The sequence below is a fragment of the Puma concolor genome, chromosome B1 (assembly GCF_028749965.1).
Source record: "Puma concolor isolate L17-30 chromosome B1, mPumCon1.1.hap2, whole genome shotgun sequence".
Classification (NCBI taxonomy): domain Eukaryota; kingdom Metazoa; phylum Chordata; class Mammalia; order Carnivora; family Felidae; genus Puma; species Puma concolor.
In genome coordinates, this window is record NC_141670.1 from 25,450,913 (window position 1) to 25,465,097 (window position 14,185).

The 14,185-nt window shown below is 35.8% G+C and overlaps 1 protein-coding gene across 8 annotated transcripts in view; it reads left to right on the forward strand.

Annotated features, from left to right (window-relative positions):
* Positions 1-14,185, forward strand: part of DLC1 (DLC1 Rho GTPase activating protein) — a 566,624-nt gene that overhangs the window by 337,128 nt on the left and 215,311 nt on the right. For all 8 annotated transcript variants that reach the window (XM_086703318.1, XM_086703319.1, XM_086703316.1 and 5 more), the window contains one exon: positions 11,121-11,154. In XM_086703318.1, the coding sequence (XP_086559444.1) occupies positions 11,121-11,154 (34 nt within the window). The remainder of the gene's footprint in view (positions 1-11,120; positions 11,155-14,185) is intronic.

Sequence of the window (14,185 nt, forward strand, 5' to 3'; positions counted from 1 at the left end):
GTGCATATATCTTTGTTAATTAGTGTTTTCATATTCTTTGGATAAATACCCAGTAGTGGAATTACTGGGTCATATGATAATTCTATTTTTAATTTTTTTTTTTTTTTTTTTTTTTTTTTTTTTAAATTTTTTTTTCAACGTTTATTTATTTTTGGGACAGAGAGAGACAGAGCATGAACAGGGGAGGGGCAGAGAGAAAGGGAGACACAGAATCGGAAACAGGCTCCAGGCTCTGAGCCATCAGCCCAGAGCCCGACGCGGGGCTCGAACTCACGGACCGCGAGATCGTGACCTGGCTGAAGTCGGACGCTTAACCGACTGCGCCACCCAGGCGCCCCTCTATTTTTAATTTTTTGATGAACCTCCATGCTGTTTTCCACAGTGGCTCCACCATTTGCATTCCCACCAACACTACAAGAGGGTTCCTTTTTCTCCGCATCCTCCCCAACACTTGTTTCTTGTATTTTTGATTCTAGCCATTCTGACACGTGTGAGGTGATATCTCTTTATGGTTTTGATTTGTATTTCCCTGAGGATGAGTGATGTGGAACCTCTTTTCATGTGTCTGTTGGCCATCTGTATGCCTTCTTTGCAGAAATGCCTGTTCATGTCTTCTGCCTATTTTTTAATTGGATTACTTGTTTTATTAGTGTTGAGTTTTATACATTCTTTATATATTTTGTGTATTAACTCTTTATTAGATATTTCATTTGTAGGGGTGCCTGGATGGCTCTGTCAGTTAAGCGTCCAACATCAGCTCAGGTCATGACCTCATGGTTTGTGGGTTCAAGCCTGACATCAGGCTCTGTGCTGACAGCTCAGAGCCTGGATCCTGCTTTGGATTCTGTCTCCCTCTCTCTGTGTCCCTCCCCTTCTTGCTCTCTCTCTCTCTCTCTCCCCTTCTCAAATTTAAATAAACATTAAATTTTTTTAAAATATATCTCACTTGTAAAAAAATCTTCTCCAATTCAGTGGATTAACTTTTAGTTTTGCTTATTGTTTCCTTTGCTGTGCAGAAGGTTTTTATTTTGATGTAGTCCCAATAGTTTATTTTTGCTTTTGTTTCCCTTGCCTGGGGAAACATATCCAGAAAAATGTTGCTACTGCCGATGTCAGAGAGATTACTGCCTGTGCTCTCTTCTAAAATTTTTATGATATCAGGTCTCATATTTAAGTCCTTCATCCACTTTGAGTTTATTTTATTATATGGTATAAGAAAGTGGTCTTAATTTTATTCTTTTGGATATGATTGTCCAGCTTTCCCAGCACCATTTATTAAAGCAACTGTCTTTTCCCCATTGCACATTCTTGCCTACTTTGTTGAAGATTAATTGACCATATAATCATGGGTTTATTTCTGGGCAGTCTAGTTTGTTCTATTGATCTGTGTCTGTTTTTGTGCCAGTGCCATACTCTTCTGATTACGGCAGCTTTATAGTATATCCTGAAATGTGGGATTGTGATACCTCCAGTTTTCTTCTTTTTCAAGATTGTTTTGGCTCTTCAGAGTCTTCTGTGGTTCCATACAAATTTTAGAACTATTTGTTTTAGTTTTGTGAAAAATACTGTTGTTATTTTGATAGGGATTTCACTGAATCTGTAGATTTCCTTTGGGTAGTATGGACATTTTAACAACATTTATTCTCCCAATCCATGAGCATGGACTATCTTTCCATCTCTTTGTGTCATCTTCAATTTCTTTCTTCAGTGTTTTATAGTTTTCAGAGTACATGTCTTTCACCTCCTTTTTAAGTTCATGCCTAGGGATTTTGTTCCTTTTGGTGCAAGGTAAATGGGACTATGTTCTTAATTTCTCTTTCTGCTACTTCATTGTTAGTGTATATTTGCCTCTATAATTTTATCCCATCTATTAACCAAAATTATATTATACTGAATATATATACAGCATATATGTATAATATTATATTAATATAAAATATTAATATTACATACATCAAGTAATGTCTGAATCATATATGGAATTCATTTTAGTTCTAGTTCTGAGAAATTCAATAAATGATAAATCCCATTAAGAGTTCTGGTTAAATGATAAAACCCATTAAGAGTGGTAGCCCCAGGTATCTCCTACAGCTCAGAGATCACCCAAAGTTCCCCACAAGTGCAGAAGATAAATCTTCTGCATTTTCTGATACAGGTATGACTTCCACATATGCCCTTAGTCCCTGCTGCTCCAGGTTGCACAGAATAGGGAGCCTGTTCCTCAGTGTAAGGACCCAAAAAGAATAGTATCACTTGTTGGCATCCAAGGGGGCCAAGAATAGACCCACCTAGTAACAGTTGGTGACAGGCTCCGAATTAAAGGTGAGGGCTGAAGGTGTTAGCTTCCAAACTGGGCTTTAGAAAACTTAAAACAAGTAGCTGATCAAAAAAGGAGAAATATTTTTTTTTCACAGTAACACAAAAAATAATTACAAATAGTTAAAAATAAATAAAGGAGGAATGAACTTGAGAAAATAAGTTAATCTGACATAAGGAAGTGGAGGAAGCAGAGACAGACAACCTATACCTCTTTGCACTATTTCAGAATAAATAAGTACTTTTTTATATCATGATAACAAACCCAAATAATAGGAATACTTTACACTTAGGGAGCTCTTGGGCAAGTACTATGATAATCTTTGTGCAGCATGTTGTTGAATCCTCATAAATAGCTCTGAGATGTAGATATTACTTCTACCCTTTTTCTTAGAGATGAGGAAACTGAGCTCAGTTCTAGAAACTTGCCCAAAGTCACAGAGCCCATTGGTGACAGCAAGGAACCTAGTACTTGTTCATATCCACCTCTATCTTCTATTTCAGTCTTCAGTCTTGAATTCATAATTTGATTACTTATTTTTACAGCATAGCTTTTTATCTCGTTTAGTGCCACTACAGCGCATAATAAAAGGCTGTGCATATAATGGATACTTAAGGCGTGTCTATTAACTGATTCACTAGAGTGAAGCGTAAGAGGATGAGGATCTCAGGGCATGTTACTAATGGCCAGGCATTCCAGAAAGGGGGTGGGGGAAAGGTCATCATTGAAGCATTTTAAGGAGAACAGTGATATACTAATAAATTTTAGCATGGCTGGCTGCCTTGGAAATGCCCATGAGATACAGAGAGAAGTTTTTTGCGCACCAGCAAAAAAAAACTGTGATTCAGGTTAGAAAAATAAGGACATGAACAAAATGAAAAAATCTATTATGAATCTAACATTGTTCACCAAGAAAAATAAACAGCCATTCTGAGTCAATTGTTCCCTGAATAAGTCACCTATCTTGAGTATCATGTTTACTGAAAATAAGTCTACATGTCTACGGTGCTCCTTAATTGTGAACTTTCATTAACCAGACTTTAAAAAAAACAGGCTACCTTGAATAACTAGTATTTCTAAATGGCTACCATATGCAACTCACCATACTTTTCAGTAAAGTAATAGTTTGGAAAAACTCACAAATTGATTTTTGAAGAAGTTACAAATACACAAAAAGGAAGAAATAATGCAATTTTTCTAGTGAAATTTATGAACATACTCAGCTACTTCAACAATTCTCTTTCCAGAATTACTAAGGTTGAGCATCAAATTAGATGTTTTAAAATATATAACTTAACAAATTCACAAAAATAGAGCAACTTACAGCAAACGTCACAAAGTAGGATTAATAAGATATCACAATTATATAAAGCCATGTAAAAGGTAAAATGATTATGCCAAAATGGTAACTTCAATTAAACATTGTATTTAGCACTGAACTTTCATAATTACAAAGTTGGGAAGGGAGACATGATTTGTTAAATTTTGAAAGGAATTCACAACATGAAAATATATCTAAAGGATATTGAGTTCTGTCATGAATAATATCTTAATCAGTGGATTTGTTGGAAATGCAGAAGCATTAAAATTAAGAACTTCAATAAATGCTGAGAAAAGTCAATGTGACTCAGCCATGGGTTTTTCTGTTTATGTAGCTTACAAAAAACAAAACAAAGCAAAAAAAAAATGACTTCCTTTTCAAATGAGTATAATAATTAGCTTTCTCTTAAGCCATGTTTCCAAATAAAAATGGCCTCAGCAAGAGTTTTGTCAGGAGCTGGACAGACTTAAAATGAATATTTGGCTATCTGAAGTGAGCATGGAATGAGAATCAGATTCTGTACTTTGTTGAAGAGGAACCCACCAACTTTAAATACAGGAAATGTGAGTATGTTGAAAAAGAAAAAAAAACAATTTAAAGGTTAGAAGCCCAACTTACATTTTTATCCAGACAGACAGGGTTGTCCCACCTCTGCTCAAGGGTGTGATCAGCACCAAAATATCCCTTAAGAATCAACTTCATCTTTGCTTTAAACACTTACACAACTATTTTAAGCCAAGACCGCAAATTTCTTTACCACAGAATATAGATAAAGCTATGGTTTCAGTCTGCAAACCTGTAGGGACAGTTGTTAAAGTTTGTGATCTTGGCCAGGAAGAAAAAGCTTTCTCAGTATGGCTGACAACTTTTATTAAATAAGACATGTCAAATTCTTTTTGGAATAAGGATATACAACATAAATTACATTTCTTGGGTAATTTCATGCGTTTATTTCACTCTGGTCACATACATGTGTACCCTGAAAAGAGTTCTCATACTCGCATGTTGTCTCTTCTCCTGTACCTGAATTTCCATTGTCTTCCATTGAATGATTCAGAAACTAAGTTAAATTGAAATTGTGAATGCTAGAGGGTGAAACCTTGGTGAGCTTTGACTTCACCAGTCTTATGAATAATGATATAGCAGACAGTGCTTTAAGACCCAGACTCTACTCTGCTCCCCATTTGGCCAACTGAAGATCTGTAACATCGAGCAAGTCACCGATCTCTCTGGATCTCAACATCCTGATAGGAAAACTGACAGAGAAAGAACTAGATCAGTATTTCCTGATATATGGTTACATAGACTACTGGTGTACATCAGCTGATCCAGAGATAAATATTTTAAATTTGAATATTTATTTTCATGTGTATTGTGGGTAATATCAAAAACTCATGGGGCGCCTGGGTGGCGCAGTCGGTTAAGCGTCCGACTTCAGCCAGGTCACGATCTCACGGTCCGTGAGTTCGAGCCCCGCGTCGGGCTCTGGGCTGATGGCTCAGAGCCTGGAGCCTGTTTCCGATTCTGTGTCTCCCTCTCTCTCTGCTCCTCCCCCGTTCATGCTCTGTCTCTCTCTGTCCCAAAAATAAATAAAAACGTTGAAAAAAAAATTAAAAAAAAAAAAAAACTCAAACCCATAAATTCATACATTTTATTTTTATTATTTGGAATAAGTCAAATAAAAAGGATATTTATTTCAATGTAATATTTAAATTTTAGTAAGGGAATAATTTATAGGCGATACAAATATATAGTTAAAATCCAAAAGGTGGTATTTGAAGTACTTACTTTGGGAAACACAACTAAATGATATCTAAGTCCCCTTCACTATGAAGAGCCTATATTTTTAATAAGAGAATAATGACTGTCAGAGAAATACTTTGTAAACCAAAACAGACAATATCAGATTGCCAATCAGACACAGCTTTTCAATGAACTTCTTTGTTCAAGTGGGAGCAAATAGAAATCATTGACTAGTTAACAATATCACAGACTGGAGTGATTTCAAAAGAGTCTTTAAATAAAGAGATGGAAACAAACCCATTTTTCAATGTACCTTCTTTTCTTTTATGTTGTCTTTCATGTCTTCCCAAAAATGTGAATCTCCAAACTCTTCCTGTTGCCCATTGTGCCCACAATAGGCTCTTGTGCCCTCATCTGAGACAGAGACTGTTCCTTCACTGATGGTTGTTTTCCTGCAATTTCTGAGGACATAATTACCCGTTTTGCAATTTGTCTGCAAAATATTTTTGTGGGAACAAAAGTGAATGTTTTTAAGGAAAAGGAATAAATTACTTTGCCACTGATTCTTGCTATATTTAAACAGGCAAATGAAGAGAATTCCTATAGAGCAAAACAGAATATCCTACACATTTCTGAGTGAACATGTCTAAGAAAATATGCAAAACAAGCACAACCTATAAAGAGAGAAAACGCAAAATAAATTGTAGTGCTTTGTTGTTTACCACAAGACAAAAAACAATTTTTTTTTCATAGAATGTAAGATCTTTCAGTCTATCATAGCTGCCCATTGATTGAAGGATTGCCTTTCAAAGGGCCTTCTTAATGGTAGTGTTCTATGGTTCAGATTCCAAAGAACTAAGAGAAAAAATAATTTATGTAAGTGAGGGACATGGCATATTAATAAAAATAGCACATTAAAGAGGAAAAATCATACTCCGTTTCTAACTAAAAGCATCAAGAAGAAATTAGATCAACTAAAATGTTTCAATTGTCATCACACAAAAACGAATTCAGATATGACATCTATTACTTATAGTACTGTTTGTTAGCAGCTTCTGTGTGGTTGGTGTAAGTTTCTAAAAGGTGTCCAGCTGAGGTCCCTCCTGTAAGAAAACCATTCTAGCAGCAGACCAAAAGAATCAACATATGTCTACAACATTTCCGGAAGGCATGTCAAAACCAGCATTTCCCCCAACCATGTTTCACGTCAAAAGCATAAACAGACACACACACAGTCTGAGCTCCCACACACAGCTTTAAAAGACCTCAGTAAGACAAAGAAAATTATTTTCTCCCCTTTTACTAAAAAGTTTTCTCTTTAGTGGCTTTTTAAAGTTGAGTTATAAAACCAGATCAATTTAAATGAAAATCTTTACTTGTGGGGAACTACTAGAGGGTCAGTATAGCCATTAAAAAAAAAAAAAAAAAAAAAGATTGTTAACTTATCATTTGAATATCACAAAGAATAACAAGACCGCGAATGATTTTTTTTTTTCCCCTCTCATTTGGAAGTTATTAGTAGACTTCCCTTTGTTCCATTAAGAAATGAGAGAAGAAAATATGAAGTTACAGTGAACCCATATGGGCAGCAGGAAAATCGTATTTAATTGCTTTATTGCCAGAAATGTTAAATCACTTCCTGAGGATATAGTTCAAATGAAACATATGGCAACTATTAACAAAAACCCCTAATGAATTCAAAAATATGCTTTTTATAGGAGCTTTCTCATAAGCAACAGTCATGCATGTTATTTAAACCGTATATATGAATATGTATTTGCTATTTTAATTCCACAAATGTTTGCTGAACACCTACTCTGTATCAGTCTATACAGCCACTTTGCACGGACTGTCTTGTTCCCAGTGCAGGAATAGATATAACACTATAGAACCCCAAGACATGAAGCCCAAATCTAGCCATGCCTCTTCTCTGAAATGAAAGGCAAAAGACATCTTCTGACCAATGCCTCCTTCCCAAAAGTTCAGTGCCCAAGAAAACCGTTGCATTTGCACCCAGGTAGTCCTAATTACCTACTATCTACCCCCTCCTTTTAATGTCCCCCCAGCGATGGTGCTAATCATTGCCAGGGAGCATTCACTGCATGGGAACTATTCTCTGTTGTCGTGTATCTCCTTCAGTTGGATTGTGAATTCCACAAAGAAGAAGACTTTGCCAAGGGTTTCTGTACATAGGATGATGTGAGGCATGTAACTTAGGAATCAACAAATAGCTCAAATTAATTGAAAATGAAGTGTCAGCATTTATAAAATTTACTCATAAAGCTTCCCTAGAGAGACAGTTCTCCCTCAAATTCAAAGATAAATCAGCTGAGAGACTTTCAGCTGTTATGGCTGGGTACATTAAACTTTGACTTTCCTTTCTTTAATCACACAGTTATGTCATGGAAGGGAGCCTTGGTGGCTTAATTAATCATGCAGAACATGGTGAGATTCTAAAGTAATAGGCATTGGCTACATGGAGACTAAAATATTTTTGCTTTATAGCACAACTCATTGCTTAACATTTTATTAAATATTTACTTATATGTGCTCAGTTATATACTTTGTAAACAAATAGAACAAAATAGGAAGAGGGCCTATCACTGGTCAACCTGTGATTTGGGGCAACACATTCACTTTGTCTTAAATGCCTTGGCTATAAGAAGAGAGAGCTTACTTAGATAATTTCTAAATATCTCACATAGATATTTCTGCACTATTTCATGATCTTGGCGTTTTATCATGGAATCTCTCCAAATCTTTCTCCTCCTTTGTTTCAGAAAGACTCTGATTAGTATTTTGAAACTCAGTGTTAATGACCTCAGAGGCCAGCATGCCAGTGGTTGTATCCTGGCTTCCATCACTGACTGTGACCTTGCATAAGTTACTTTCCTTTCCAGGACTCCATGGGGTTGTTCTAAGGATTCAGTGAGTTTATGCAGGTAAAAGCTTAAAACTGTGCCGTATCCATATTCAGAGCCTAGTAAGTGTTAGCTACTTTTTCCCCCTGAAGAACTTTCTCCATGAACGCCTTTTAACTGCTTATCACCAACATTTGCAGTCTTGTCACTGGGAGGGCTTCTGTTCCTTCTCAAAAAAGGTACATAAGAAGTAAACAAATATCACCAAAACTGTACAATAATTTTCCCATGGGGGGGGAGGGTGAGCGGCTTTCCTATAGTGTAGAATCTCAACAGTTTTCTTAAAGGGAAGGAGAAATAGATGGTCCTGCTATAAATGAAAGGATAATGAGGAAGATAATACCTAAAGCCTATGAAATCCCTTCTATGCCCTGGTCTCTGGTCATGACCCTGCACTCTGCCATTTACTCACCTGATATTCTCCTCATGGCTGGCTGCACCTGCGCCAGGAGGCAGAGTCAGCATTCATGCCCAGAGGACAAGAAGTGAACAACTACATGTAGACAGATATTAGGTCAAAATATACTTTCACCGTAGATTAATTTTGCCAAAATAAAACCTCCATTTTTTACCCATAGAGACATTTTCCCCTTATTTGAAAATTGCATCAGTCTCCAAATTCTGTAAGTTCCAAAGGTGAGGATCACAGCAGTTAATCAGTATCTCACAAAGAAGGTGGTATCTTGATATTTGATATTTTTGGAAATGAAGATTGATGCTATTTCCTCCCTCTCTCTTTCCCTCTCTCTCTCCCTCTTGCTTTCTCTCTGTGTCTCTCTCTGTCTCTCTCTCTCTCTGTCTCTGTCTCTCTCTCTCTCTGTCTCTCTCTCTCACACACACACACACACACACACACACACACACACACACACACAACAAAACTAATCACCCATTTAAGCCTACTAGCCTACTAGCCTACTTCTCTTACCCCAACTCAGGACTTTGTCCCTGAAGAGAGGGAGAGACGTCAGTTGTAGACATCTTGTTTGGTCAGTGGTTTGGGGTTAAAAGGTTATGAAATCCTAGTGGGTCAGATGGATCGAAGTCTTCCAGTACAACTTAATATCCTCATGTTTATGATATTATATACATGAATAATTGAGGTGAATGGGAACCAGAAGTTCAACTTCCTTAATTTGTTTTAGAATATCCACAGAGTAGAACTAGACATTTATACTTTAAAGTCTTTTGAAAACATCTCATTTTGAGCTCTGTTTTTTAAACAGTGATAGTGATAGATGATAGTTGCTGGGAATTGAACTTCTAGACCTCTCATATCGGTAAATTGACCCACTGGCCTAATGCCCATAGAAGCAAACAGTAACAGCAGCTACCTTTTCCTGAGGACCTTCAATGCTTTATAGAAGCTACTGCAGTTGGTCCTCTCAGTGACCCTAAGAAGTAGATGTGATTGTCCCTGTCTAATAAAGGAGGAATCTGAGCCTTGAAGAGACAAGGCAGAGATTTGAAATGCCCAGACACCCACCAAACAATTTATTTTTTCTGCCTCCAAAACAGGACAAAGAAATTGAACTGTAAAAATTTTACCTAAATTCAAAAAATGTTTTTGGTTTTATTTATTGCCAACATCTTTTTCAGGGTAATAGGATTTTTCAGAGAAGAAAAGAATTACATGATGATTGACAATTATTATACCTGGATCTAGTAACTTTACTGATAGTTCCCCAACTCTCATTTTTATTTTTATTTATTTTCAGCTTTATTAAGGTATAACTGATAAAATTATAAGATATTTAAAGTGTGCACCATGGGATTTAATATACACATACTTTGTGAAAGAATTTCCACCATCTGTTTGATTAACACATCCATCACTTCTCATGCTTACTTTTTGGGGGGGGGGGGGTGTGAGAACACTTAAGTTCTACTCTCTTAGCAAATTTCAGTTATCAAAAAAAATCAATTATACAATACAGTTTTATCAACTATAGTCACCATGTTACACATTAGATCCTCAGACCTTGTTCGTCTTATAACCAAAACTTTGTACCCTTTTATCAAATTCTCCATATTTCTCCAGCCCTTGGCAACATCTCTACTCTCTGATTCTAGAAGTTCCACTTTTTTTTTTTTAATTCCACATATAAATGATACCATGCAGAGTCTGTCTTGGTCTGGCTTATTTCACTTAGCATAATGTACTCTAGGTCCATGTTATTGCAAATGGTGGCATATCTTTCTTTCTCACGCGTGAATAATATTCCGTTGTGTATATACCGCATCTCCTTTATCCATTCATTCATTGATGGACACTTAGGTTGTTACCATATTTTGACTGTTGTGAATAATGCTGCAATGAACGTGGAAGTACAGCTATTTCCTTGAGATCCTCTTGTCATTTCCTTTGGATACATACCAGAAGTGTGACTGCTGGGTCATATAGTAGTTCTATTTTTTAATTTTTTGAGGAAACTCCATACTGTTTTCCTTAGTGGCTGTGTAATTTATACTTCCACTGACAGTACACAAGGGTTCCCTTTTCTACATATCATTGCCAACACTTGTTATTCTTGTCTTTTTCTTAATAACCTTTCTAACAGTTGGGAGGTGATACCTCATTGTGGTTTTGATTTGCATTTCCCTGATGATTAGTGATGTTGAGCACCTTTTCATGTACCTGTTGGCCATGTGTATGCTTTCTATGGAAAAATGTCTATTCAGTTCCCCTGCCTGCTCATTTCTCTACTGCTGGGTTCTATTTAATATTTGCTGCATTTATGGTAGTTCATTTTATTCCTAATAACATTTTGATGTTTCTTTCTAGTGATAACATAATTTTTGTGGCTTTTTTTTTCAGGCTATTCCAGGTATTTCAGAGAAGGAAACGGCTGGTAAGTGGACATTTGGTTATGTTTTCCCTCCTATTTTCCTATTTTAGAATAAAATTCCATCTTCATGTAGACATTTTATTAAATATCAAAAGTGTATAAATCTCAATTTCTAGGCAAATGTTATGATTGAATTTCTGAAAAATCTATTTGTTTTGCTCAGAATGTAAGAAAAAAATGTGGTTTTCTAACAGAATGTTACATCATGTTAGAATAAGATGTGTGCTTCTTGCAGCCTTACTTGTAACCATAACCACAACTTTTTTTCTTGAGGAAAAGAATTAGATGTTGTTTAGTGTACCAGGGAACAGCCTTTGGAACTCAATTGTCAATAATCATCAAGATTTATTTTCTCGTCTTAAATAGCTTACAATAGTAGTCACAGAACGAAGTGTACTTATTTAAAGCTGATGCTATACCATCAAAAGTATAATTTTGAAGCAATATGAATGATTGTATGAGAAAATTAGAAAATGTATCTATGCTCTGGGCTATGATTATAACGCTTAGCAGTACCATGAGAAATGGATAAAGACTAAGGAGAAACATGGAAATGTGAAAAATTAGACTTGGATTGATAGAATCAGGTGCTTTTCAAAAATATCTTTTGATTATCCTCAGTACTGTTTTATGTTTTATGTATAATAATAATAATAATCTTTTTTAAAAATTGAAGATATACTACCAAACTTGAAGCATATCACTTAGAAATTTGGTGTTTGTGACTTTGTAAGAACCATGTTAAAGTTTCTGCTATCATCTAAATGATGTCATGACTTAAATGACCTCACACGAAAGCATTAGTTTGTCCGATAATTTTTATATGGAGGATGTTCTCTTTCTAGTTCAGTGACCCTACTTTTGCCACCGGGTAGTTTTCACCAAAAAGCTTTCATAGTTTGTATCCTTCCATGAGCTTAACTTTTCTCTCCTGTTTAGGCTATATCTGATATCTTGACCCTAATATGTTGAAAGGTAGCCCTTCAGAACAGAAGGAAAATACTGAACTGGCAGTTTGAGAGAAAAATTGTTCAATTTAACAAGGCAGTGGTATTTAACGGGTTCATAGCATGTAGTAAATGAATTCAAATTATAGTTCCAGTGCTCTAATACCTTAAATAGATGTGTTAGTATCTAACTGGTGGGACAAGAAATAAATGGTTAAGTAACATTTACATCACAAAAAGAAAGAAGGTCAAAGTCATGCTTTATCTTGGGTTGTGACAGTCTCTGTAATTTCCAAGAGTAGGTGCAATTTAAACAAAGTTTATAACAGCAAAGTTGCCATCTTATTCCAGAATGTCAGCAAATTCTTTTACACCCTAAGGAGAAAATTAGGATGTGAATTCTTGGCTGGGGGATGGGGCAGGGGAAGGAAGAAGGGATAGAAATGCCACTGCTTGAGGGAATGACGAGCCAAAGAGTTACTTTTCCTTCTGCCATTTAAATAATTTCGGTTTGATAGGGAGAAGCCTTCAGTGTTTCAAGCTTCTCAAATATTTTAAAGATAGTTTTATTAGAACAAAGAACTAATTAAAGAAGCATAAATATAATGAAACCACCACTTTTTATCATGATCTAACCACAAAAAAAAACCCCAAAAACATGAAATGGTCACTCTTTAATGATTTGAGTCATTTCTATAATCCTAGGGCACCAATGAAAAGAGCTGATAAATTCCATTCCAAAAGAGGTTCCACAAGGTGATCTGTGAAAATAAGGTCTACCCATTGATACATATGACCAATCCAGACCCCCAGATGTCTGACCCAGGATGGACTAATTTGAACAGAACCTGGCTTCTATATATTAAAACATTAGAATAATTGGAATTTACTCCAGCGTGGATTTTGATGCAGATTTCTTGAGAGTGTACTGATTAGAAGGAAATGTAATTTTGTTTGATAATTATAGGAAAGAAATTATTTTTTAAGAATCGGTGAATTGATGTGTCAAGATAAAGACTTGTGTTTGAATATTTTATTAATAATGGTAACAGATTTGACAATTAAAAGAGAATGACTTATTTCTAGTTTTAAAGGACCATAATGGCCTAAGCAAACTGGTTCTTGTATTACTAAACTTTATTATGCCCCATTTAAAATATTTTCAGTTATATACAAATGTATTCCTCTTTATGAATCTCTGTTTTTAAGCTCTGCTAGACAGAAGAATGGCAGTGAAGGCAGAGGACCTACTCAATCTTCTGAGGGTTAATTGAGCTCTTAAATAGGATTAAGCTTCATTCCCACCCTGAGGCCTGTCATTTTTTTTTTTTCTGTCTTGTTAAATGAATGTAGCCTATTGTTCCATATTAAGAAAGTCTATTTTTAATCTGTGTGACCTCTCATCCAAGCCAACTGGAACCAATCCCACCAGGCCTTGTGAAGCTCTTAAAAAAAAAAAAAATCATTTTGGGTACATTCCATTAATAATTCTTGAGATACAGTTGTGTGGTTGTTTCTGTGTGTGCTTTAAGTAGACATCTTCTATTCTGATCCATGTTGCTATGTAAATACAGCCTGGTGGAATTAATCTTGCTGCTCATCTTCCACCTTGTGATGACAAAAATCTCCAAGGGGAGACACTTTTGAAAGAGCCTCCTGTTGGTTCATTCATTCCAGAAATACATATCGAGCAGCAACATATACTAGGTGTCTTTTTAGGTTCTATCAAGGAAGCAGTTTATGAATAAGGCATGTTCCTTTCCCTGAAGGAACTTAGTCTCAATGTTTTATTGGGCCAGCATCTTCCTTTTCCTCTTCTCAATTGAGAATTTCTTAAACCACCTTATTCAGAAAGCTTACCAGGAAAAGAATCCAAGTATCAAAATGTATGTTCTCAGGATCTGAAATGGGGTGCAATTAATTTATTTTAAAAAATCATAATTAATCACATAAGTATTCGTGTGTAATTGTATCCAACACATAATATTTTCATATAACTCCCTTATACCACCAGCATCTGTATGCCCCTAAAGAGTGGGCCTAATGCCATTGGTATGCTCTCTAGCACATCTGCTTCCTATCTGTGT